Source organism: Sceloporus undulatus, chromosome 5 (assembly GCF_019175285.1).
Source record: "Sceloporus undulatus isolate JIND9_A2432 ecotype Alabama chromosome 5, SceUnd_v1.1, whole genome shotgun sequence".
In the NCBI taxonomy this organism is placed as follows: domain Eukaryota; kingdom Metazoa; phylum Chordata; class Lepidosauria; order Squamata; family Phrynosomatidae; genus Sceloporus; species Sceloporus undulatus.
This window is the reverse complement of record NC_056526.1, coordinates 179,391,816-179,419,643: the sequence shown is the minus strand read 5'-3', so window position 1 is coordinate 179,419,643 and position 27,828 is coordinate 179,391,816. Positions and strand designations below refer to the sequence as shown.

At 38.4% G+C, this 27,828-nt stretch overlaps 1 protein-coding gene across 6 annotated transcripts in view; it reads right to left on the bottom strand.

Annotated features, from left to right (window-relative positions):
• Positions 1-27,828, bottom strand: part of WDFY3 (WD repeat and FYVE domain containing 3) — a 162,921-nt gene that overhangs the window by 41,743 nt on the left and 93,350 nt on the right. For 5 of the 6 annotated variants that reach the window (XR_006103935.1, XM_042466670.1, XM_042466673.1 and 2 more), the window contains 18 exons: positions 27,669-27,780; positions 27,200-27,390; positions 25,917-26,069; positions 24,088-24,161; positions 23,589-23,750; positions 22,864-22,958; positions 20,164-20,284; positions 18,155-18,372; positions 16,620-16,855; positions 14,783-14,917; positions 12,839-13,018; positions 9,650-9,883; positions 7,652-7,751; positions 6,615-6,775; positions 5,638-5,867; positions 3,696-3,805; positions 1,643-1,825; positions 83-240 (listed from right to left, as the gene is read on the bottom strand). Coding sequence is in view for 5 of the 6 variants with exons in the window: in XM_042466670.1 (XP_042322604.1) it covers positions 83-240; positions 1,643-1,825; positions 3,696-3,805; positions 5,638-5,867; positions 6,615-6,775; positions 7,652-7,751; positions 9,650-9,883; positions 12,839-13,018; positions 14,783-14,917; positions 16,620-16,855; positions 18,155-18,372; positions 20,164-20,284; positions 22,864-22,958; positions 23,589-23,750; positions 24,088-24,161; positions 25,917-26,069; positions 27,200-27,390; positions 27,669-27,780 (2,853 nt within the window). In the remaining variant the exon portion in view is untranslated. The remainder of the gene's footprint in view (positions 1-82; positions 241-1,642; positions 1,826-3,695; positions 3,806-5,637; positions 5,868-6,614; positions 6,776-7,651; positions 7,752-9,649; positions 9,884-12,838; positions 13,019-14,782; positions 14,918-16,619; positions 16,856-18,154; positions 18,373-20,163; positions 20,285-22,863; positions 22,959-23,588; positions 23,751-24,087; positions 24,162-25,916; positions 26,070-27,199; positions 27,391-27,668; positions 27,781-27,828) is intronic. The other variant, XM_042466671.1, reaches the window with a different exon arrangement.

Below are 27,828 nucleotides of genomic sequence, written 5' to 3'. Positions count from 1 at the left end.
ATGTTATATCTCAGAACAATTTGTTATAAGTATCAGAAACAAAGTTCATTTTCTTGGTATCATTTTCTTTACTATGATATACCTGTGTAGATGGATTGTGTTTATTAAGTCCACTTTCTTTTCTGTTTCTTCTTGATCCAGTTAACTTTGAAAGACCAAAGCCACTGCTGACCCGTGAAAGCTTTGATTGGGTGGCTGGAACCAAGGCTTCTCCTCTACTGATACATTTCTTTTCATGAGCTAGAATACCAAGAGTTGGATGTTCAAAAATAGTTACAGGATTATGTTAATCCTCATACAAATATAAAATGACACCCTAAAAAGTAGCTGTCTAATCAAGATTACAGTATTCTTCCAGAAGTATTTTTTAGAAATTATCTCTTTCCCATACATTTACACACACACACTCACATAGAGGCATATGGAGAAAGATAGATATTACGTTCTTATCAGGAAGGCCAACAGAGAATATACTACATTTGTTATCAAGTTTACAGGCCAAGATTAATATCCCATACCTGTTTTCATTCAAACTCTGGAGCTGGTACTGTAATATTTAACTCCTCTTCTCAGTTTGCCGCTCTAGTAATTTGATGCAGCACTAAATATACATTCATATTATTAACATTCTTCCCTTGCATTATGCCTAATGTTCTTCTTAAAAGCTAGTGTTGTGAACTGCCCTTGAATTAATTCCAATGCATGAGGACCCCATAGCTGAAACATCTCCAAGACCCCCTGTACTCAACTGGTCTGCTCATGCCTGTGGCCTAAGTATGACAGCCTCACAATTTAGTCATCTTGGCTTCCAGAGAGAATTCAGACTTGACCTGTTCTAGGACTCATTTCTTTTTCTTGCTGGCCATCTACAGTATCTTCAGCATTCTTCTCTAGCACCACATCACAAATGAGTTAATTTTCTTTCTATGTCTTTATTCACTGTCCAGCTCTCGCACCCATATATGGTGATGGGAAATACAGTGGCTTGAACAATCTCAACTATACAGTGTTCAGAGTTATATCTTTACACTTTAGGATCCTGTCCAGTTTTTCATAGCTGTCCTCCTCAATTCTAGTCTTCTTCTGATTTCTTGACCGCAGTCTCCGTTCTGATCAATATTTGATACAAGGTATGGAAACTCTTTTGACTATTTAATTTTTCTTGTTATCTAGGATGAATTCTTGCAGCTCTTCTGTGGTCATTTATTTTTTGTTTTCTTAATGTTCAGCACTAAGCCTACATTGGCACTTTCCTCCTTGACCTTCTTCAGTAATTGTTCCAGGTCTTTCTTTGTTTCTGCTAGCAGTATTGTGTCTGTACTTCTCAGGTTGTTAATGTTCATTCCTCCAATCTTCACTCCTGTCTCCGAATCTAAGCCTGCTTTGCATACTATATTTTCTGCATACAGGCTGAACAAATAGGGTGATAGAATGCAGCCTTGCCTGATCCCTTTGCCAATTGGAAACCATCTTGTTTCTCCATATTATCAAGTACAAACTAATAGTTTGTTAGTCTGTTTCCATTTTCTGATTTCTGATTATTTATAAAGATAAATAATTTATGTGAAGGAAAAATGTTGATGAATTAATATTAATATTATTAATATTAATTAATTAACAAAATAGCAAAGGTTATACTTACCTAAGTGATTCTGCCAACATTTTAAACTGGCTTCTTCAATAAGAGGTTTTGCCACTGCAATATCCACATGGCCTCTCTCATTGACAGGGAGGGTTACTTTGAATGCTTCTTCCAAAATCTGTTTCTTGCTATACATCAGTTCTGTCCAAACACGATTTACAGCTTTCAGGAGTAGCTGACGACCTATAAATGGAAAGATAACACAAATATGAAAAATACTGGCCATTTTATCATTGTAGTAAAGATGAGACATGTTGAGGATATGACCAAGGTAGATCACAGGAGTGATGTGCAGCATGGTTACTTACAGCCGATGAGCAGCTAATACTTTAAGGGTTTTGATATACCCAGAAGTAGTTGATGCCTGACACAAAGCCAGGGACTATATACAATGCTATCTCAAGATTGCTGTATCAATAAACTAGTATAAAAGAAAACCATAATATTATTTTGATAAGTTTATGACACTTAACATAATGGTTTTCTCCCAGAATGGAAACTGCAGTCAAGAAGAAGACTAGGACTTGGAAGGGCAGCTACAAAGGAATTAGATAAGATCCTGAAGTGTAAAGATATATCAGTGCATACTAAAGTTAGGATTGTCCATGCCATCCTATTTCCAATTTCTATGTACAATTTCTATGCATGGTTGTGAAAGTTGGACAGTGAAGAAAGCTGATAGGGTGAAAATCAATTCATTTGAAACATGGTGCTAGATAAGAGTTCTACGGATACTGTGGTCTGTTGAAAAGACAAATAAATGGGTCCTAGTGCAAGTCAAGGCTGAGCTCTTACTAGAGGCCAAGATGACTGTTGTCAGACTATTATACTTTGGACATATCAGAAGATGTGACACATTAGAAAAGACAATAATGCTTGTTAAGATAGTGGGTAACTGCATTACAGACCCTGTGTCTGCAAGACCTGAGCAAGGCTGTTGATGATATGGGAACATGGAAGTCTCTCATTCAGAGAGTCACCATAGGTCAAAGTCAACTTGACAGCAGTTAACAGTAATGACATTCATGCTGGGACAATACTGGAAATGTCTTCTACTGCCAACTAGTTTCCGGGCACAGTACAAGGTGTTGATAATCACCTTTAAAGCCCTACATGGTTTAGGTCCAGCTTACTTAAAGGAACATCTCCTTCCATACATTCCACCCCGCACACTCAGGGACAAATTTACTACAGATTAAGAAAACCAGACTTGCTGTGATTACCCATTGCAATGAGGCGGTTTAAGGGAGAGTCAAAGAAGGCATAGTTGTGGGACAGTGGAGAGGGCCCATGTATTAGTCTGGGAATGCCTGCCGGAAGAGATCCGTCTTGATAGCTTTTTTAAAGGCCTCAAGAGATGTTATATGACGGGTCTCCTCCGGTAGGTCATTCCAAAGTTGAGGAGCAGCCAATGAGAAGGTCCTCTGTGTAATCAAAATAAGTCTGGTTTTCTTAATCTGTAGTAAATTTTACTGTAATTTTTATTGCAATTTTAATAACTGATTTTTATGCTGTTGTATTTTAAATTGTGCATTAGGGGTTGTGGTATTATTTTACTATGTTTTATTTTGATTGTAACCTGCCCCGGTCCTCCGGGGAGAGACAGGCTATAAATAATAATAATAATAATAATAATAATAATAATAATAATCTGGAAAGGTGTTTACTCTTAAGTATTCTAACATTTCCTCTATGCTTTTCAAAAAAGATCTGTAATAAATCTTGTTTTATCCTAAGCACTGACTGTTAGCTATTTCCAGTTAATGGACTCTACTGATTTCACTGAGTAATAGGAATTAGCTCTAATCCTAATTATTTCTGACTGCTTCTTACCAGGATTTGCTTCAAACCATAATCTGGTTGTTTTATAACATTAACCACAGAATGCTATCAGTTAGTTCTACTTGGCCTGTATGATGAAACTGGATATCCAAACTCTCTCTCTCTCTCTCTCTCTCACACACACACACACTTTTAATAGACAGCTCTTTCTAATGCTATTGACAGACATTTAAAATCAACAGTCTTTAACTACTTTATCATGTGTTATTACCTTCACTAACATCTTGACTGTATACTCCATCAGGCTCAATGTCAGAAGGAATTGTAATGTGCCAAGTAGTCATTCTTGCCTCTGCTTCCAGGCCAAAACCATCTACACTGCTACAAATATAATCCAACAAGGTTAGAAGTATGCAAAGGGAAGACAATCTTGGAAATAGGTTGAGGACAGAGAAAAGAGAGTGCAAGAAACATACTGTGCATACTGTGATGATACTATATGACTTGGTGATGTTAACAAGAATTTCTAAGTCTCCCAAGAATTTCATATTAGCCAAAGACATAATATACAGTGGAACCTCGCCATACGCGGGGGATCCATTCCGGATCCCGCTGCGTATGGCGATTTTCGCCTATGCTCGAGCCCCATTGTAAACAATGGGGCTCGTGCACGGTGGCGTGGAAGTGTGCGGGGTGCAACGGGTGTGCGCACTGCGCAACGGGCGCACACACCCATTCAACTGAATGGGACGTGCCGCCCCTTTTGTCCCGCGCACGCGCCCAGCGGCTTGAGCGTGTATGCTCAAAGCCACGTAAAAAAAGGCCGTGTATGCGGAGGTCCCACTGTAATGATAATCTACCAAAACTACACAAGCCAGATATTGTGCAGCAAACAAGAATGTCCATTAAAAAGCACAACATTATTGATGGTGTAGTAAAAGTAAATGGGATGTTTCTGCATCAAAATGCAAATAAAGAAAAATCTGGGTACAATTGTTTTTGAAAATTAAAGAGTGAGGTCTATCAAATGCAATATTCAAACAACATGGACTCTGCTCCACACTACAGTTATTGACAATGGGTGATGTCCTTCATTAATTACTTTCTAAGGACTTCCTGTAATTCTAATTAAGTTTTATTAAAATCCAGAGAACCAACTGATTCCCATCTGCACCCTTTTTTACGCGGGGAATCCATTCTGGCCCCCTGCGTAAAAAAAATGTGTATGCTCGAGCCCCACTGAAAATAATGAGGCTCGTGCATGGTGCGGTGCACGGCGGCGTGGGGGCGCACGCGCACCACGGGCACATGCCCCATTACTCTTAATGGGATGTGCCACCCCTTGCACCCCGTGACCTCCCGCAGGCTCCCTGGCAGCTTTCAGCATATGCTGAAAGCCATGTATGGTGTGTCCGCATATGACGTGAGCACACTGTACTAGGGGATGTGCTGCTGAATCAACTATTGTACTCTGAAGTGAAGTTTTCGCTGCTGCTTGAGGTGAGGAAAGCTTTAATGTAGAGCTACACAAGGAATTGTCCTGAGAAAAAAAATACTTTTTTCTCAGGACAATCCACTACAGCTTTCCTCCTTGAGGGTAACCTGTTCACTCAGAGGGAAAATAAGGAATATTAAGAGCATGGCTGTTGCATGTATTTCTGTGCAGATGTTTTATCAGATGTATTCATGAAATACACACGTCAATGTTATATCAGCTGCGCCTGCTCAATGAATCGTGCATGATGGAAGGGAAGACTGAGAAAAAGCATTTAAATTGACAGAGTAAAACCAAATCACATAAGATGTAAAGATGGTTGCAAGAACTTGCTGTGGGTTCTTTTTACACATTATATCTCTGTTTTTACTTACACTGTATGTCTTTGTACAACTGGACTTTATTTCTATCAGGACCTAGCTCCTTTATCTTACCGTTTCATTAAGAAAGAGAATGAGAAGTTGTACTTAGAGTGAGTGGTCATTCTGGGATGGCAGGGGAATCAACCCACCTCCACTGGGTTCTATCCCACATGTATCAACTGCGAGGCAGTGTGCAGGACAGAGAGGAGGTGGATTGATTCCCCTGCTACCCTGAGAATGGCAATGAGTAACAGTTTATGGTTTAAGAGTTGCAGCTGCAACTGAATGAGCAGTTACATGGAAGGAAGAGAATATTTTGCGTAATTATGAGGAAAAATGCATTATAGGACACTTACCTCCCTGCATGCAAATTAATCAAGCAATGAGCCAGACAGCTGATGAACTCTTGGTCATGATTCCCAGGTCCCAAAATCAGATTTCGGCTGACAGTAAGCATTCTTAGAGAATCCAGGAGTGCAACTTGCTGAGGAACTGTTTTGTGTGGTCTCGAAAACTGATATAAGATGGTCCGGTTCAGGCAATGATATATGGCATCCAGTGATAATCCTTGAGATCTTCTTTTCCCCTAAAGAAAGAAAATATGCAAATAAACATATTCAGCAATGAAATTTCTATATAGTTGTGAGGTTCAAAATTTAGTGTCAGCTATTACTGAGATGTCCTCTTTGCCATGAAGGGTTTATTCTTTAAATTTTTTTACAAGACTCAGTTATGATGCATTAGACAGCCCTTTGCCTCATGAATTTAATCACATTTATTTTTTTAATACCCACCTTTCTCCCAACATGGGACCCAAGATGACCACTTGACTGTCATGGTTTGAAGGGAAAGGGGAAAATATTTTCAAAGAAAGACTATTAGAAGAAAGATTTATTTAAGATGAAGGGAGGGTGGAAGGGGGGGGGCTTCCTGATAAGATTTACTCTTTTTTAGAACAATTAGTCTTTTGGATCCATTTAAGCCATGGAGAAAAATGGGGCAGACTAAAGACAGATGCTTGAATCGGTTTGTCTGTCACTTCAGCAGATAAAAAATGCTGTTTGCAATTAAAGCTGTATTATATAAAGCTGTAAAAACATTTTAACAAGCCCCTAATTTTATTTTGTGAGCCACCTTTGGTCTCTTTTGGGAGAAAAGTAGCATACAAATGATAGTAAATTTTTTAAAAAGACTTAAATTTAGGCTCATTTTGTGAAATAGCCATTACATTTTTACAACCTGCCTATGTCACTAACAGAATGCAAGTCAATGTGTGATCTCTGTTTATTTATAGCAAATTTAAATCACTAGTTTAAAAAATTAGTGTGAATACCTGTGCAATTAGCTGGATTATGAATTCAATAAGCAGCCTAGATTCCTTGTTGAACATGCCTTGCCAAAGTTTATCCACCACTCGCTGAGTGAAATAGAACACATTGTTTACAAGCACCTGGTAACTTCCTCCACTTGTAATGGGTAGAGATGCATCCTCACCTAAATGACAACAGTATTAAAACAATATGTTTATATGAAAACATATGACTTCCAAGCAGATCTCTCCTGCTATGTCCACAATGTAATAGCAACATTAACGACTAAAAATGGATACCCTGAGGTTCTCTGGGGGACTTTTACTTCAACTAGCTAGAACTAGACTGGCAACTATCACTCAGGGGCTATTGTCATCGACAACCCCTACACTGTGGAATGATCTGTTGGGAGAAATTTGACAGCTAAACATTTTGTCTGAGTTTAAAACAGTATTAAGGACTTATTTCTTCTAACAGACATACCCAGTTATTTTAAACAATGAATTTTAAATTGGGATATTTCTTCTGTTTCTAGTTCAAACATGTTATCTGTGAAAGTAGGAAAGATTCATAGAATTATAGAATTGGAAGAGACCACAAGGGCCATCCTTTCCAACCCCCTGCCATGCAGGAACTCACAATCAAAGCACTGCTTTGTTTAAAGACCTCCAAGGAAGGAGGCTCCACCACTCTCTGAGGGAGTGTTTTCCTCTGTCGAACAACTCTTACTGTCACAGGAAGTTCCTCTTAATGTTTAGGTGGAATCTCTTTTCCTACAGCTTGCATCCATCGTTCTGGGTTCTGTTCTCTGGAGTAGCAGAAAACAAGCTTGATCCCTACCATGGGGCTGAAGCTCATACCAGTTTGTCTTTGTTTCTACACATGCAGGAATCTGCACACTTCTACTTACACCTGTTCTTCATCTAATTACCAACTGGAATAAAGAACTACTCAGAGTGGAGTTTGTGAAAAAGCACCCCATGTTTTGAGAAATTCAGTAGACATGCCATTATGTGGATACTGAAGAAGGGGAATAAGAAACAACACAAATACTAATTACCCAGTAACACATCAGCAGCAAGCAAATGATCCATCACACTGTCCAAAATGTAGGTCTGAAATTCTTTTTGTTGTGCCCTTGTTGATCTTTCTGGAGCAGCCTGGGGGAGGGGGGGCAAATACAAGGATAATAAAAAGTGATATGTAAAATACTTTAAGCCTGTAACTCTATAGTACATTTAGAGCACCACCATACATTGCATTGCCTGCTATTCAACATGGAATGTTATATTCAAATTTTGCTGGGTATAACATCTGTGATTAATAGTAAAAATTAAAAATTGCTAATGTTAAGATTTTCCACTAAAATGAGAATTTTAAATGCTCTACACAAACCCATGTACACACATTTTCAGATGAGCACGCTTCTTTGGCTTCATAAGATGTTCCCTGCTGCTAGAAAGAATTGGTCCGCAGCCTCTAAAATTATTTCTTATATCCTCCATAGCTACAGTACTTCCCACCTTTCTATCAGGATTATGGTCCAGACATGGTCCTGCCATGCTTGAGCATATTTGTGAAAATGTAGGATGATGGGGTTTCTTTCATTTCTTCTAAAGCAGTTTTAGGGATATATCTAAGCATAGGATGTAGGGGAGGGAAGGAAAGAGAGATGCAGCAACTCACAGAATGCTCTCTTAGGGCACAGAATACAACCCAGGAGTGAAACTCTCACAATTTGACATTCACAAGCTATGTCCATTAACAAACAGATTCACTACAAACTCTATATCTTATTTAAGGCAGTTTCTGGATGAATCAAATTATGCAGATCCATTTCAATTTGGCTTCAAACCTGGCTGTGGGATGGATACAGCTTTTGTCACGTTAGTGGATGACCTACGCAGGTAAGTGAAGAGGTAGTGTTCTGTTGGACCTCTTGGCGGCTTTCAATACCATTGACCGTGGTATCTTTCTGAGCTGCCTCTCTGGGACTGGACTTGGGGGCACTATTATGCAGTGGTTCTGGTCTTTCCTAAAGGGGCCAATCCAGAAGGTGGTGTTGGGGACTCTTGTTCAACTCCTTGTCTGCTGGCCTATAGAGTCCCACAGGGTTCTGTTTTGTCCCCCATGTTATTTAACATCTACATGAAACTACTGGGAGAAGTCACATTGTTTGGGGTGCAGTATCACCAGTATGCAAATGATACCCAACTCTATCTTGTCTTCTCATCTGATTCCAAGGAAGCTGTCTGTGTACTGAAACAATGGATTGGATAAGGGAAACAAACTAAAACTTAATCCAAGGAGTGCATTTGCACAGCTAAAACTAGTGCACCAGTTTCACCCTTTCCTTGAGACTTAGATCTGGCTATGGTGACACATGGCTTGATTACATCCCGTTTGGACTATGGTTATGCACTCTACATTAGACTGCCTTTGGAAACTGTTTGGAAACTTCAGCATGTCCAAAAGGCCAAAGCTAGAATGCTGACTGGGGCCAGTTATAGGGAGCATATAACTCTTATTGAAACAGCTTCACTGGCTACAGGCTTGTTTGCAGGCACAGACTATTTGAGAAACCATACCTCCCTATATGAACCTTGCAAAGCCCTATGATCTTCAGGAGAAGGCTTTGTCTTGGTCCTACCACCATTACAGGCTCACTTGGGGAAGACACGAGGGAGAGCCTTTTCGGTGGCTGCTCCCACCCTTTGGAACTCTCTTCATGGGAGGCTGGGCTGGCCCCCTCCCCACTTTCCTTTTGCCAGCAAGCAATATTTTTTTTTATTTAGGTAGGCTTTTCAATATAATAATCACAAGGCGGCTTTTATATAGGGTGTGTGTTTTACTTATGTTTTTAACTTTTGCATGTTTTATGTTAATTTTATACTGTTTTAACTAGGTGATTTTAATTCTTTTTACATTTTTACTGTGAAGTTTTAAAAATGTTTTTATCTTGTGAGCTGCCTTGGAGTCCTTTCTGGGAGAAAGTAAGCAAACAAATGAAGTAAGAACAACAGCAACAACAACAGCAACAGCAACAGACCAACTCTACCTCAAGGAGGAGGTCTATCAAAGGTGTTTGCTTGCTAGCTGGTGTAAGACAAAGGTTATCAATTATCAGCACACGCATGAAGTCAAACACAAACTTCTTAGCAGGATGACTTGTCAAATAGGTTTTGGATCCAACATTACAGTATTCTGATTGGCTACGGTTCATTCCTGTGTCAGAGGCAAATGCTTTGAATTCTTCTGCTGGGGATCCAGCTTCATCATCCAAATCAGTAACCTTTTTGAGAAGGAGAAGAAGTGGCAGCAATTACTACTAAAAGTTTAAATATTTACTACAACCCAACCTACCCTTTGACTATCTGCTATTATTTACTTCTTTTTATATTACTTTTCTGCCAGTACCCCCTCACAGGCCTGTCACTTTCAAGTGTCATATATCTATTGCTATCTGTGAAGGTAAGACTCACTCACCCAACTATTTTTCTCTGATGGCAGCACAATGGGTCTATTTCCTGCCACCACTTATGTGATGGCCACCTCCCTAGTTGCCACCAAATTGCACAACGAGACCCTCGAACTCAGATCCCTCACTTGAGTGACTCCCACACTTTTCTATTATTACCTCTGGGCCAGTCTGTAGGAAGACAGGGCACTCACTATTTTGTGTGTTCTGAGCAATAAAAGTATTATTAATCCCTGCTAACATTTGGTTTATAGTTTTTTGTGGGTTTTTCGGGCTATGTGGCCATGTTCTAGAAGAGTTTCTTCCTGACGTTTTGCCAGCATCTGTGGCTGGCATCTTCAGAGAATGCTTGCCTGGAAAGAACTTGGGTCCTTGGGTCTTCACCATTCTCTGAAGATGCCAGCCACAGATGCTGGTGAAACATCAGGAAGAAACTCTTCTAGAACATGGCCACATAGCCCGAAAAACCCACAAAAATCTATGGATGCCGGCCATGAAAGCCTTCGACTTCACATTTGGTTTATAGTTTCTTAAAATACCTCAAGCAACCATACATTGAACCAAAACAAAGGAAAACTTTATTTACAAGATATTTGGTTACAGTATCTCTCTTCTGGTTGATATTCAGGGTTGATATGGTGTTTGTATGCTTAACAGTTACAAAGATTTATACTATATTCTAGACGTGATCTCTAGTTTACCGTTTCACAAAAGACATTTGACTTGATTCTGAGCTTTTAAACTTTGCTACTTTATGACTTTTCCAGCCACACCAATTCAATTTACACACTTGACCTCTTTTTAGGCCAACCTGGGTATTCAGACCCCACGTATGCTCGAACCCCGTTGAAAATAATGGGGATTGTGCCTAGCGTGGTGGTGTGGTGGCCTGCACACACCCCATTATTCTTAATGGGATGTGCTGCCCCTTGCGACCCTCACGCTCCCTAGCGGCTTTCAGTGTATGCTGAAAGCCGCGTATGGTGCATCCGCGTATGACGCAGGCGCACTATATTTTTAATAAAACCCAAAGGAACTTAACTGGTGCATTTAGAAGAGAAACTCTGCCAAAACGAGCAAATGTTATAATACAGTGATAAACACCAGAGTTTCACATCCAGTGGGCTAGTTTGGGCTGCCTTAGGCAGCCCTGGTACAAGCCCCGGGCAGCTTCTGGGCACCCCAGGGTGTGTGTGTTATCAAAACGCCACATCCCTGGAGTGGCTTGAAGCTGCCCCTATCTGATCAGTTGGGCAGCTTCTGGACAGTTTTGGGCATGCGTTGTCAAAATGCAATGGTCTGTTTGGGCCCTTAGATACTCTAAATTTTGATATCAGCAGTTCATGGGTCTGTGCCATAATCTGCTCCTAGTCTTGTTTTGGCACAGAGAATGAACCTTTGCCATCTTCTGATTCCCATAATATAGTCTACTCGATTTCTATACTGGCCATCAGGTGATGTCCAGGTATACAGTCGCCTCTTTTGTTGTTTGAAAAAAGTGTTTGCAATGAACAAACTGTCCCAAAATTCCATCAGTCATTCTCCTTCATTTCTTGTTTCCAGGCCAAATTTTCCTATAATCCTTCATTTTGCTTTGTTTCCTACTTTTGCATTCCTATCACCTATGATTAACAAGTCTTGTTTTGGTGTGTTATCAATTTTCTCCAGGACTTCAGCATAGAATCTTACAATTTTTCAAACCTGGATTATTATTTTGCCTGAAATCTTGTTAAGATTAATTGGTCAGAATTTGCATTACATCCTTTGACTTTTTTTTGCTACATCTCTCCTCACCATAAACATCACTTGATTTCTTCTTAGATTTTCATTTCCTAAAGAAACACTGTGTAATTATCTGACTCTAAATGTCCCATTCTTGTCCACTTTCGCTTGCTCACTTCAAGATATCTTATTTTACGGTGTCTCGTCCCCTTGATTCATGCTTCACTCATTCCACGTTCCTATAATATGTCTTGTGCAGTTTTGGATTTTCCTTTGGTCTCTTAGCACATCAAAGGCTGGACATCCTTTCATCTTGAGTCCACTTGCATCATTACTCACAGTGTTACCTGTATTTGTCCTCTTCTGTACCCCAGTAGCTCATTGAGTAACATCCAATCTATGAGTTTCATCTTTTGCTACTATCTCGTTTCATTTTGGATTGTCTCATCATAGAATTTCTTATGCCTCCTTCTGCACAGTACTAACAAGTGTCAGCTATAATGCCACTGCTGTTGTCTCTGAGAGATCTTTTGCCAGTGTTACCCCACCACCCACCCACCCACTACTGCTGCTATACAGCAGCTGTTGGGCATATGTATTCTGGCTCCTCAGCAAAACCCTGTCTGACATGAAAGACCCTACTAGCAGGACTGCTGATGGCAGCATAGCCTCTTGCCTCACAGGAGCATGCAGTCCTACCACTGTGGGAAAGTAGTGCCTTTAGTGGGCAAAATAGTGGAAGGTAATTTACAGTCTAAATCATATTAAACTATATGATAAATTAAATCAAGGTGGTACAGATGAAACCATAAACATGTACAAACTGGAAAAACAATGGACCCACATTAACTTCCCCTCCAGAACATATCTGCATTCATAGTACAGGTGGCTCTCAGTAACATGCTACTATTAAGATAAGCAAAGTATTTCAGTTATATCCAACTTATCTGTAGCGCTGAATCAGTGATTGAAAGATTCCAACCTAACAAAGAAAACAGAAAAGATAAACTGATTACTGTACTACTTTGTTTTTCCTCCTTCTCCTACCATTTCTGAGTATGGCCGGATGTTGAAAGGAAATACAGTGGCTGCCAAGGCACAAAGAAACTCTGGGCTCATCCACATTGAAGCCAAATCAGGAACATTGTGATACAAGTAGCGAAAGAATTGCATCAAGGTAACTGGATATTCACGAAGCCAAGAACCTTCTTCCTCTGACTGCCATGGCTATAAGGAAAGAAAAAAGTTGTTAGTTATTTTAAATAACAATGTAATATAAAAAGAACTATGTGGCACTTTTCTGTATTATTAGGGGTTTTTTATGTGAGAAATATGGCAAGATTTTTCCCCAAAGGAAAGAATGTGTTATTGCTCATGTTGGGATCTGCCATGGATCTCATTTTGGGAGAAAGGATATCAGTGCAACAAGTAAATAATAAATTCTTTGCATCCACAGAAGTAACTTATTCTAGTTTCTACATAGAAACAATGGTGGGGGACAGACTGTCCAAAAAGGATGGTCTCCCGGCGCCTAGTTTCGGTCTGTGGGGAAGCTGCAGCCTCAACCACAGGGCTTCCCCGTGGACCAAAAAGAACCCATGAAAAACGGGTTCTTCTTGCGACACCACTATGACGTCGCAGTGTGGCAATGGCGCACTCACAATGGCACTATGACGTGTGGACTCTATGCGCCTGGCATGTCATAATGGCAGCGGCCGTTTGTACAGGGCACTGCCATTTTGACGCCCTGGTCATGTGCGAGGGACGTCTAGAAGCGCTGCCCCGAGGCGCCCCGAGGCACGCCTCACACGTGACGAGGGCATCCTTTTCGGCCCGTCTGGACTGGGCCATTGAGATGTAGAAAGAGCTTATTTACATTGGCAATAATTCAGTTTGGAATAAGTCTGGGGAATCTCCTTTCGGATCATATGCTTACCCTTTATTGAGGAAACTATCCAAACATTTTTATTTAACTTAATAACAATTGCAAAATTACTATTATTAAAATTAGCATGATGAAGTAATGGAAAGAACTTTGGATGGAATAGGTAGAAGAATACAGTGAAGCCTCGCCTTATGCCGGGGATCTATTCTGGACCACCACCCCACCCCCCCACGTAAGGTGAATTATGCATATGCTTGAGCCCCATTCAGTATAATGGGGCTCGTGCTCACGGCAGGGTGGCGCACATATCCCACGTGTGCGTGTGCCATTCATTTAATTGCCACGCGGCTTCCGCATAAACCAGAGGCCACATATGGTGCGCTTGCATATGGAGCAATTTTATGCAGTGTTTTCTTTTTAGAAGGTTAACTACTTGGTTTGGACACTTACCTTTAACTATGCAATTGACTAAAAGACTGTGTCAGCTGATGACTTCATGGAAACAATCACTAAGCACAGCAAACACATGATATTTTATGTTTAAAGTTCAATAGATATCAGCCTTTCAACACCTGGAATAGGCACTGTAGTAACTAATATGTGGATTATCATAGTCAGAACCATATTCCCTAATCTTTATTAACATCTTTATCTATTTCACTCGAGGGGCCATTCTATTTCCTAATCAGTATCATATGAAATAATATAGTCTGATTTCACTTTTTAATTCTAAACTATTTCATTGTAAGAATTAAATCTGAGTAAGTTTGGGGAGTAGTTTATATTTTAATAGTAAGAAATAATGAACTTAAGTAATGATATTTTGTGTAATACAAATAACTTGATTAAGATGAGTGATGGGGCATTTGTTAACATTCAGAAATATAATATAAGTATTAAAAAACGAATACTTTTGCTGCTGTTAGATTTTCCACTTTACCAAAAATGTTAAAAGAAAGCTAAAAAGAAAAAAGTGCATCACTTGAACATCTGACCAATTTAAAAAGTGGCCTCCATCCCTGTAAGAGTTGCCCAATCCTAGTAAAATGCAGATTGAAAGCACCAATTCCTTTCCTAATCAATATCCAAAGAGACAACATACTTACTGAATTCAACATGGTCCTAAGCATTCCCAGTAATAAAAATGCAGCTTCTGTGCAAACACTGTGAACTGAAACAACCACAGTTCCACTTGATGCAGGAACACCAAATATAAATGTCCAAATTGAGTCTAAATCAAACTGTGGAATGGAGATAAAAGTGGGAGAGGGGGAAATGAATAAGAGACTAGCATCAACATTTTGAAGTTATTCACTTGAAGGTATCATATTGCTATATGGGGGTTCATTTATAAGCTTGATTTTGAGCTGCTTGGTACTTTAGTCTCAGATGCATTCATGGACACCATGAGATCCTTGCAGATCAATGTTACTTAAGCTGCACTGATTATTTTCTGTTAAGCATTTAACCATTTCTATGCATGTTGTAGAAGCTAAACAGTGAAGAAAGCTAACAGGAAGAAAACCAAATCATTTGAAATGTGGTGCTGGAAAAAAGTTCTACAGAAACCATGGACTAATAATAATAATAATAATAATAATAATAATAATAATATTTATATTCCGCCTTTTCCTTGTGGAATCAAGGCGGATTACAAAACAAAGGCATCAAAAATACAAAATACACCAACCATCAAAAACATCACAGCAATATTCAAAAGAGCAAATCAAGCTAGAACTCTCCCTACAAGCCAAAATGACGGTCATAAGACTCATACTTTGGACATAGCATGGAAAGACATGACTCAATAGAAAAGACAATAATGTTTGGTAAGGTGAAGGAAGTAGAAAAGAAGAAGACCATGTTCCAAATGGATAGACACAATCAACAAAACCACAGCCGTGAATCTTCAAGACATGAGCAGGACTGTTGAGGACAGGGTGACCTGGAGGTCTCTTGATCATGGGGTTGTCATAGGTCGATGTCAATCTGACAGCAGTTAACAACAACTCAAACATACACTACACACAATGCTATCATTTAAAAAGGGATGTTTGTATGCATGTGCCTTCAGGTCACCTATCGACTTATGGTGACCCCATGAATTTCGTAGGTTTTTTTTTTTAAAGAAAAGGAATACTCAAGAGGTGATTCTGCCAGTTCCTTACACTGAAATATAGCCAACAACACCTGGTATTTGTTGGTAGCCTCCCACCCAAGTACTAACTAGAGCTGACCCTACTTTGCTTCCAAGATCAGATGGGATCTGGTGCCTCTAGGGCAGTGGTCCCCAAACTGTACCCTTTAAGAGATTTTGGACTTTAGCTCCCAGAATCCCAGGCTATTGGCCAACATCGCTGAGACTTCTGGGAGCTGAAGTCCAAAAAATCTTAAAGGGCACAATTTGGGGGCCACTGCTCTAGGGTATTTAGATTGGGGTAAAGGATGAGCCAATGTGGTGTAGTGGTTTGAGTGTTGGACTCTGATTCTGGAGATCAGGGTTCCAATCCCTGCTCAGCCATGGAAACCCATGCATGGAAGGTACACAGCAACAGCAGCAACAACAACAACAACAACATAGAATGAGGCCCTTATAAATACGATCATTGGTTAAAGAACCAAATATATATCCACCCTGAAAATAAACTGAAACATAAATTTGATGGCCACTTCTCAGAAATGCTTTAGCAGTGGATTCCTGTATGGCAGGCGCTGGACTCAATGGGCTTTCTGCTTTCTTTCAATTTAATGATTCTATAGCAGCATTATATTTTCAAAAAGTATAAGAGATCCTAACTGACATGATAACAATTACTGCAACTTCCTCTCAGATGAAAAACTTTTCATCAGACATTCCAATGAGGATTTTTTTATTGTCAAGTAAGCTTTGAATAATTTCCCCAGCACACTTAATAACATTGATATCTTACTAGGTAATCCTACCTGGCCACCCTGATTACATCGGCTGGTGATGACAGGTGCACTGACCTGCAGGTTTTCAGGCAGTTCAGTGACTGGCTGTTGCAGGAAAAGGGCCATGAGAAGGAAATAGAGTGCAGGCACATTTGTGTGCTTAGGAAGAAATGACTGAAGAACCGAAAAGCCCAGGAAATGACAAGCATCCCGGTTAATTTCTCTGACAGTTGATCTGCCACCAGCACTTCTGCCAACATTAAAACCTAAGGGGAAAAAGGGGAAAGGCAAAATCCAAAAAAACCCCAGTTAAGTTCTATTTATATCACCACTACAAACTGAAGAAAGAACCGTTCAGATTTGTAACAATGCATAATTAATACTAAAAATTAGATAAAGTTCATTTAAAACCCCTGGTCATTAAAAAACAAAACATGCAGTAATTCAGGAAAGAAATCCCAAGTGTTAGCGAATTCTTCTCAGCTATGGAATTTTATTTGGCTGCTCCCCAAATGCTTTTCTGGATTTTGCAGAGCACTAAGTAAAGTAATGAGTCATTCATGTGGTCAAAGCCACAATTTGAAGACACAATAATCTGACATTTTATGTCTAGTCATATGCTTGATCCTTCTGCTAGCACTGGGTGTAATCTGCTAAGGCAGGGGTGGGAATCATGCAGTTCACCAGATGCTGCTGATCCACCTAGCCAATGAAGTGGAATGCTGGAAATTGCTGCTCAACAACTACTAGAGGACAACATGATTCTCACTCTTCAGCTAGGAGCTTCTTCTCTGTAAATCCACTGGTATGAATTCAATTGTTCAGGAGTTCAACAATGGAGAAGTCTTCTAGTTTATTAAACTGATAGTTAAATGTCATATTCATAAGATAGCCTACAAAAGAAAGCAAGTAAGACAAATTCTGAAAGATCTTTCTTTTGCAATTATATGCCAATTGCCTATAAAATCTAAGAATAAGTAAAACTCATACTTGGTAATCAAAATAGTTCTGTGAAAGTACAAAATACTGACTTTGGTTCCTTTTTATAATATAAGAGTTAAAATACAGTACTCATGGATAAGTGATTCAGGTTTTTGGGGTCAATTTTTTAAAATCTAAAATGTCTAGACTTAGCCTGAGTATATACAGTATATTAATTGTTCCAAATCTGTTAAACCGAGCAGGATTTTTTGTATTTGATAATGTCACAAGTTAGTTCGAAATACTGCATATAGCTTGTCCTGCTGATTTAAAAGGAATTGTTTGTAGCCTTAATAATAATCAGGTACATTAAAAATATTTTGTGTTAATAAGCCATACATAAAACATTCACTGTGTGATTCAAATGATCTACAATACAGTCTCAGGTGGGATCTGTAAATGAATATATTCCACAGTACTATCCATATGTTCACAATGCTTTCTGAACATACAGTCTGTGAAAATAATTTCAGGAGCCATCTCAAAATAATGAAAAATATGACAGCTAAACTGGCTTTTTTGGTACCAAGCCAACACACAGAATAGAAAAGATACAGATACAGGGACAGTACAAAGATTCATACCAAGTACTGTTCCAATCTTATTAGTCAGTACAGAATCTGTTTGCTCAAGCCAGCCTCCACCAGTGAGGCCTTCCTTGAACTTGATGAGAATAGTTGGATTGCTTAGTAAAACCACCAGAATCCTCATGGCAGCTGTTACTGTGGTAGGATGCAAGTGTTCTTCCATGAAAAGCATAATCCAGTCAAAGCCCAGGGTCCGGACCAATTCTTCACAAGCTCTAAATAACAATACAGAAAATGACACAGAAGTAATGGTCTCAATTCAAACAGAAAGGTAGATTTCAAAGCAAAAATCTTATAGATATGTTTTTCAAAGCTTCTCTTTCCTTTTATGATTAAACACAAATTTAGCCCAGCTGGTCCTCTGAAAGTTGAATACAAGGCTGGTACTATGTCAACTCCCCTTAAGAAGGATCTGATTAAGTGTCCAGTAGTAAATGATGAGAGAAATACACATCTCTAGTTAGATGAAAGCCCCACTGTGTTCAATGGTGCTTACTCTAAGGCAAGTGAACAATTCCATAGCACTAATTCAGGCTTGGAAAACAGACTTAAAATCAACACAAATTCATCCCTTTGTTGTCTCTTGACAACACTTAAAACACATGAAAAGAAATATTCTGAAGAGGGAGAAGAGGAAAACTGGCTTATGCACTTCTGGCTTGTGTAGAACACTTTCATGCCTAGAAGACACACTTCTATTCATTTCCACCATTTTTTCTGCAATCAAACCAATGGCAGGGCAGGGCAAGTACACTCCTTTCCTCACATGTTCATATAACCTCTTAATGCTGAAAGTTTTTGAATATTGCCTCATTCCAGTCACATATCCACAACTTCTGACTGTGGAAATCATTCAAAGACCATAATATCAATTTATATTTATTTATTTATTTCATTTTTATGCTGCCTTTCTGCCAAAAAGGGACCCAAGCTGGCACACAATAAATACATTTTTTAAAACTTTAGAGTAAAAATTTTAAAAACAGTTAAAATAATTTAATTTAAACACTATAAATTAACATTAAAACATACAAAAAATTTAAACATAACTAAAACACACATCCCATATAAAACCATCCTGTCATGATTACTACATTAAAAAGCCTGCCTTTTTGGCTTGTCAGTGAAAGGCAAGCAGAGAGGGAGCCAGTCTAGCCTCCTCTGGAAGTGAGTTCCAGAGGCTGGGAGCAGCCACTGAGAAGGCTCTTGTCTGTGTCCTCACCAAGCAAGCCTGGGATGGTGGTGGGACTAAGAGAAAGCCTTCTGAAAATCTTAAGGTTCTAGCAGGTTCGTCTGGGGAGATATGGTCTCTCAAATAGTCTGGTTCGAAGCCGTGTAGGGCATTATAGGTCATGCCCAGCACTTTGAATTGTGCCTGGAAACAAACCAGTAGCCTGTGAAGTTGTTTCAACAAGGGAGTTATATGCTCCCTATAATGTGAAAGTGATTGTGCTTACAATTGTCAATCACATGGATTTACTGGATGTAGTTAAATACAAGGATAAGATGCACAAACAGATGTCACAGCCTCCTCCTCATCTATTAATACAGGGCTCCCCCGGGTTACGAAAATAATTCGTTCCGCCGCCGCTTTCGTAACCCGAAAGGCTTCGTAAGCCGAAAAACCCATAGGCGCTAATGGGGAAAAGCCGCGATTTGGTGTGAAATAGCGCCGAAAAGCACCAAATTTTTTTTCGTAACCCGAAAAAACATTCGTAACCCGGAACAGTTTTTTTAAATACATTTTTTTCGTAACCCGGAAATTTCGTAACGCGGCGCATTCGTATCCCGGGGTACCAGTGTATAGCCTTCCCAACATAGCTCTTTTAAAATGTTTTTGATTACAAATGCCATCAGAAACAACTGACACAGCCAATGTTCAGAGAAGACAGTAGTTTTGGTTCGGAACATCTGAGCAGCATCAGGCTGATGAAGGGTATATCAGTGTGCTATGGAATCTAATCAAACTCATAATTTCCACCAAAATGTAAGACAGTTGTACTCACTGCAAGTTGACACTTGTCTTTTCTTTTGAAGTGTACATAAGCTTAAGCAAGATGTCTAGTAATCTGTTTCTCAGAAGAATGAGATTTGCAGAAACAAGACCTCCAAAATCCTCCTCTGTTCCTAAATACAAAATAAAATGGCTAATTCATTTTGAAGCAAACAAGTACTCTATTATCTAAAATAGTATCAGTTGCCATTAAGGTATATGCATGCATAAAATGTATGCACACACACACACTTAATGTGGCTGGTTTAGAAATATTCTTCTGATTTTACAAGTAGGCAGTGTAATGCTGAAATCTGTTTAAACAGAAATTCTCCACATTACATTATTTTTTTCCTAGAGTATAGTGTTGGAGCCATAGACAGAAAGCGGGAACAAAATTGCCAGTAAATTTGCAGTGAATGAGCAAACTGAATCAAAACTGATTCCACAAAACAAGCCTAAACTGAAAGTATTCTTTTGGATACAAGTTAATATGATATATTCCAGGTTTTGCAGACATACTGGAGAAGGTCTAACCTATTTGCAATATTATAGCAAAACATTTAACTAATGTCAGCTACATGGCTTTGAGTTTGGACTGAGTTGAAGACTGTGTGTCTGGTGTCCAAAGATCAGTGGAGCTAAGTTGTCAGATGTTCATCATCAGAAGGATGACCTTAACATGAAAAACTGTGCACACCATGGAATAGCTGTGATCTGCATGGGTTGAGAGGCTACTATTATCAAAGAAATCAAAAGCAATATAGCAATCCAGCATACTAGAGAGGCATATTTCTTTCTTTTCCCACAAAGATAAAAAAATAATTATTTTTAAAGAGTGTATTTCATTAAAATAAACCAACTTTTTCTTCCTTTTTTCTTTTCTGCAGGGGAGCAGAGAAGGGGGAATACTTACTACTGTACCTCCTTTATCATTACACTTAAAAATTAATGGAAAAAAGCTTTTAAAATACATGCCAGCAAATTATTTACACCTGCCTTGTTATGCATTTTGTGTTTCAAAGTGAAGAACCTTGTTCTTTGAAGGCCACCTGCAATTGTATTACTTTGCTTGGTGGATTATGTATTTCAAAAAATGCCAATATAAACATTTCAATTTCATTTCTACTCAATTGGCCTGAATTTCCAATTAAATCAAACCTTCTTTACATGAAAAGAAAATCAAAAGAGACCATACATTTTCAACTGTAATGACCATTTCACCTCACTTAGTTTCACACATAAGGAACATAAAGTATAATGAAGAAGAGGGCTATAAAAAGATTAAAAATGAAAGCATCATGAAATAAGATTTTTTTCCTTACTTCTTTCCAGTAAATGAAAATTCTCCAAGCTTTTACATAGGCATGCATTTTTATCATACAAAGCCATAGCTGCTACAACGTATTTCAGTGCAAACCCACTGATGTAAATGGGAGTTTGTTTGGAGCAAAGGCTGGAATCATGTTGAATCACTGGCATAACTAGGCAATCATATGTAGCAGACACAAGAAGACAAAAGCTGCAGGCACAACAACCAAGAAACAATAAAGCTGCAGTTATCATTAGGAGGGGCAGGCTGCCCCATCTGTGCCTGACTTCTTGATCGGTCCCATAGCACAGGTCATTTTTTTTTAATCAAATCAGCCTTTCCAATTCACTCTGGCTCCAAAGCTGCTGCTGCTGCTGCTGTTTCTGTCTTATGGAGACCCTATGGTGAGCCTATCATGGGGTTTCCTTGGAAAGATTTGTTCAGAGGTTTCCCAGTCCCATCCTCTGCGACAGAGAGAGAATGATTTGTCAAATGTCTCCCAATGGGTTTCAACTGCTAAGGGATATGAACCCTCATCTCTGAGACCTAGACCAACACTCAAAGCCCTACACCATTCTAGCTCCAAGGACATATCTAGAAATCAGGACTAGAAATCCTGATGACAACTATGAATGATTTGCCTTCCCTTGCTGCTGCTGCTATGTGAGTTTGGCAAAAGTGCAACTGCTAGTTACATCTGTGTAGTACACCAACAAGATTCCAGCCAAAGTGTTCTCTTGAAAAGTAAAATAAAAAGGCCCTCCTCATTAAAAGATATTTTTCTCTTGAGAAAAAATGGGCATGTTGTATTAAAGTACTGAATGTGATGAAATAGATTTTTGAGATCATAATTATAAATCTTTAAACACATTTAATCAGAAGAGTACCTCATGGAGTTCAATCTAATTTATTCCTTTTTATTTTTTTATTTTTAATTGGATTTTTAAAGCAAAATTACAAAAAAGAAAAAAGAAAAGAGAAAACACAGGAGTAAAGAAATATACAGGATACAAAGGCCTGTTACAGACTGCCAAAATAAAGCTCCTTCGGGTCTCTTTCGAGGTATGCTATTTAAATGATGCATGGGTCCTAAGAGTCCGGAGGTCGCGCCAAAGCCACACTCCATTCCTAAGCACCGGAGTGCAGCTTTTGGTGCAGCTTCCGGATTCTTCTGATGCATGCATCATTTAAATAGCATACCTCCAAAGAGACCTGAAGTAGCTTTATTTTGGCAGTCTGGAACAGGCCAAAGAACAGCTATTGATATACATTAATGAAAGCTGACCATACTAAAGTTAGGCACCACAAGTGTATTGAAAGTAAGAGATATCCATAGTAATTAGAGATCATATCTCAGGTCAGTTTTCTTCCACTATTTTCCCTGAACCCAAGCCTACTTACCAGGATCAAGTTTTTCTTCATTGTTCATCTCCATGACTACAAATTTCTCACAGACTGCAAATGTAGGCAAAGTAGAAGAGATGAACTGTCCAAACCTTGAAGGATAGAGGGGGGAAAATGGCATGCACATGTGTGACAGATGGAGTTTAATTTGTCATTAGTTAGCATCAACTGCAGAGTAAAAATAAATACTACGAACAGGCTTTTTTTTTTTTAAAAATACTGATATTGACATTAGGGTTGACCAAGAAGATTGCCTAAACCTTATATATATTAAACAGTGGCCAATTTCAAGTACATCTGAAATTGGTTATGTTGCATAATAAATATAGTTAAGAATGCCATATACAAACAAATATGAATATTATAAAAAATTTTTTTAAAAAAGAGCAAGAGGAACATAGCATCCAAATTTCTGCGAAATGAATTCTGGCCAAGTTAAAAGTTGCAGACACGGATAAAGATTATTACACTTCCAAAATATGATAAATATGTATACTGGAAATATTTAAATTTTCTAGGCCAATTAGATATGATCCTGCTTTTTTATAACAAGAATTTATTTTGCTCGCTCAGGCACAGTCCTGTTCACATAGAACAGCTGTAGTTCTATGCAAGGGAAGCAGGAAGAAATGAAAAAGAAAATGTGTTCTCACAGAAAAAAACATGCAAGCATACCCTCTCGTATTTGCAGGAAGAAAATTCAGAGTAAATTTTCATGGTACCTGAGTAGGTCATTGCTGCTGGGAAATCCTTGAAGCAAATAGCTCAGCACATTGCTAATAGCAGCAATTGTTGGTTGAGACAAAGACATATCGCGTAGAGTCAGCAACAGTTTTGGGATTAGCTGGAATTCCCTCATCAATTTTGCATTCTTTGCTGCTTCACTGAAAGAAAAGGGACAGTTTAGTAAATAACAAATCCTCACTGGTGTATAGCCCCTTGTACTACAGTTTCTGTTAAGAAAATACTGTAACCCCGTTTTGCAGAGCAGCACACATTCAAATGTCACTGAATCACAGGCAGACATGGCTAGGTATTTGCATGGCAGGGATCAAACGATCTAATGAGAAAGTATTTTTTTAAATGGAATTGCATGTACTTATTTCAATTAATCCCCACAACATTTTTATAAAAGACATTTCAAGAAGGATGATTACACATTCACATAATAACACAAACAAAAACTACACTATTTATAACAGAAACTAAACTGTCTATTACCTGGATTCAGTAAGAAGTTCAATGAAATGTTCAAATAATGAAAGATGAAGTTCATAGGGTGCATGAAGCCATACCTATAATAGAAAATATACAGTTAATTTATAACTGCCTATATGCTATTCAGTTTAGCTAAGTTACTGCAACTGCCAAGATAAGAGACAGGCATTAGGATTCCTTTCCGCTTTTTCCACCATGGGGAAAAACATCACAGCATAATGGTATTGTTATAATATTTTAATAACTGTTCTTTTCTTTCCATACTATATCAGTTGTCAGACTGATCAAACCATAAAATCTCCAGAGAATTAACATAAAGGAACATGCAACAGAATCTTATATCTGAATAGCAGTTACAAGATGACAAAGATTTTCTGTTTTCTTTTTTGTAAGAAAACGGGGGTGGGGAGGGGAGAAATCCTATCTGATGTCAAAGAAGAGTATATATCTTGATTATCCCCATTAAAGTTGATTAACTTCTCAAAACTACCAACACTGCTATTGTACAATCTACAATTACTACTTACAATCTGTGATGCAGATTGTACTGAACTATGAGAAAAATGTACATTATTAAGGTAGGGAAAACAACAAGGGAAGAAGCTATTTGATTTGTTTAAAAATTGCTAGCACCAATACAGTAAGCATACCCTCTCATATTTTTCTGAAAAATATTGGAAAGAATATATCTTTGTTTTCTATTATCACTAAAGTCCTTATTAATGGCTCAGTTATCTCTTATCTCTGTTAGTGGTAAGTGACTTATTCATGCAGTCTTTTTCTCAGTCCTTTACTACTGTTCAAACATTCTTTCTCTCCTCTTGTTATTACCAACTGCAAACCACTTACAGCCATTACAATGATGAAGAACACCACCTTCTTTTCTTTTGTCTGTGTATTTGTTACCAAAATACATAAAAATAGCTAAATGAATTTCCACCAAATTAGGAAGGCACATTTGGGATAGTCTGAGTTAAAGCAGAGGCTATTTTGTATATCTGAAATACACTTTGGAGCGGGAGAGGCTGGTAGAGCACCCCAGCAATTTCCTCAGATTTGGTGGTATGACATACAAGGATATGAAATTAAATTTTGAGAGTTCCTGACAGGGTATTTTATTTATTTCTTTTAAAATGGCTGGACGGATCTCTCTAAATTTAGATATGTTTTTATTCAGTTAACTTTGTTAATCTGTTTCAACATAAAAAGGAAAAAAAGGGGAAAAAAGAAAAAAAAGGGGGGGGGAACTATCTTGGAGACTGATTTATTTTAGCATGAACCTTTGGGGACATCAGTCTACTTGTTCAGATGCACTAATAGAGTGATATCAAAACCACACACATTTAAGCAAAGTTGTAGGAATAGAATGCAATAGGGCATATTTCTCATGATCTTAATATACAGACTATGTGGTATATGTAAAATCCGGTTTATGGGGATCCACTGATGGTGCAACCCAATAATTAACTCAACAGAACTAATTTTTTCCATAAAAGTATATTAACTGAAACCTCTATTTCACTTACCCAATCTCCCCTTCTTATTCTAATATATAATTAGCTATTATAGCTTCTTTTTTTTCTTCCCTTATTCATGTCTATACTTGGGGGGAGGGGTATCAATATTCAAAATCCCTTTCATTCTTCAAAGGCCTGCTTAAAGTCTCTTTTCCCTAAATTACCAAAGTATTTTGTCTCTGCATGGCAACTGCACAATGTATTGCAGAACACATGAAAGTCCTCAGTGGTATTCTTTCTGTTTCAAGAAACACAGTTGCCCTGGGTTTGTTAATGAGCCTAATAATTTCCAGCACCCACAGATGCTCTAAGTACCTCAAAGTCACAAAGCAGGTCCTGGAAGGCAGTTGAATTTGGAATAATTGATGTTTCGTGCCCACTGTCAACAGTTCCCACCAAGGAAAAGGTCAAATGGAGAATATGGCTGTTCAGAAGGGAGCGCTTCTTCTTTAAAAGCATTGCCAATAACTGAAACAAAAGGTAGTAACACATAGACAATGAGTCCCAAGGGGTGTTTTTTTTCCCTCAAGACATTTTGACTAAAAAAGAAATATCAGCTACATCCAAGACTTTAAAGAGGTTACCACAGTTGAGCAGAGCCTTTCACATAGACATGTTTTCTTAAATTCAGAGATCAAGTAGCTCTTTTGTAGGGAACTGAATACGAAGAAATACAATGGAAAAGTAGATACAGATGAAATTGGCATTAACCCCAGAAAAGGAGACATTCTGAACTGAAAAGAGTATTTTTGGATTTTTGCTAGCAACTAGTTCCACATGGAATCTTTACTTATCAAAACAATTTATTTTAACTGTAATGGGTGAAAAGAAAACCAACAGTGAGAGCCTTTTATAATTTAAACTTCAACTGTTCAAGCAGGAGTCCAGAAATGGATAGGCAGCTACATTTTAAAAAACAAATTCACAGCATTTCAGAATCCATTACCTTGAGATTTAAACATGTTTATTTTAATGTTTTGTTATTACAAGGCAACACTTTCTAAAGCTGGTGTTCATCTGCCATGAATTTTTATATTCCAAATTTATATATTGAAATGCCATTCATTGCAATGGACATAATTTCAGTTTTAGTTTGAACATGATGAGCAGTAATTTCCATTTAATAGGAAAAGTCCCTTCCATTTGTCCGAACTACTCAGTATGTTTTTTAAAACAATAGCCAAATAAATCAGCCTCACTGTTAGTTCAAATGCCCTTCAACAGACACAGATGGTACAATGCCCTTGATTATCCTAACAATAGAAGCTTCCCTTCATTTACTTCTCTTCAGGCTCCTGTGTGTTCTTCCTTTGATTTGACAACTGATAAGAACCTCTGCTGAGCTAGCAGATGTCACAGATTTGACATGCTGACCAAGGTACTTCACTTTCACCATGAAGCTGTCCTTATTGAAAATATTACAGGATAGGCACACACTGAATATTGAAAATATTACAGGACTGGCACACACTGTTAAAGCATGCAACTGATTTTGAGGTGAGATGCAAGATGAATACTGTTGAAATATGAACACCTGAAGTGCTAAGCCATCTGTACACGTTCCAGCCACATGAGCAGCTGTTTAACTTCACACACACCTGGTAACCTTTGATTCTTTCCATTTCTTTGCTGGCCAGAGGGTTGCTCTTCACCACGCACACAAGGGCCTTCACAGCAGCATAAAGTCCCTCTACATCTGATGCCATGGCTACTAGACCAAGAATAGCAGCTGCTCCACCAATATACTGTAATGTAGTGGCAACAGGCTTAGGGACAAAAGTTCTTACTCCTGAGCATCAGATATCAAGAAAAAAAAACATTGAAAGTTTAATCAGTGAATTGAAGTATAATAAGCCATAACTTGCATTTTTAAAAAAATAATCACAAGAAAAAGCCAAAAATGTGTCAAATTCCAGAGTTTAGAAACATTTAGAAACATATAAGGATTCTCTAATACACATTCCAAGTATTATTCTGTTCAAGCATATGCATCTAAGCCTATAGATCATGATTAAATTGTGCAGAATATGGAAACTAAGCACATGGAAGAGCTGCAACGTATCTCACCCAAATATCCAATCAGAGATGCACCAATGGTACGTGCAGGTCCATTCAGATGTCCTCCTGAATTGTGGAGCAGTTTTACCGGAGTGGCATTCTCATGAGATGAAACAACCAACTAATCAAAATAAACAAAATTGATAATTTACAGGACTATTGCAGACAG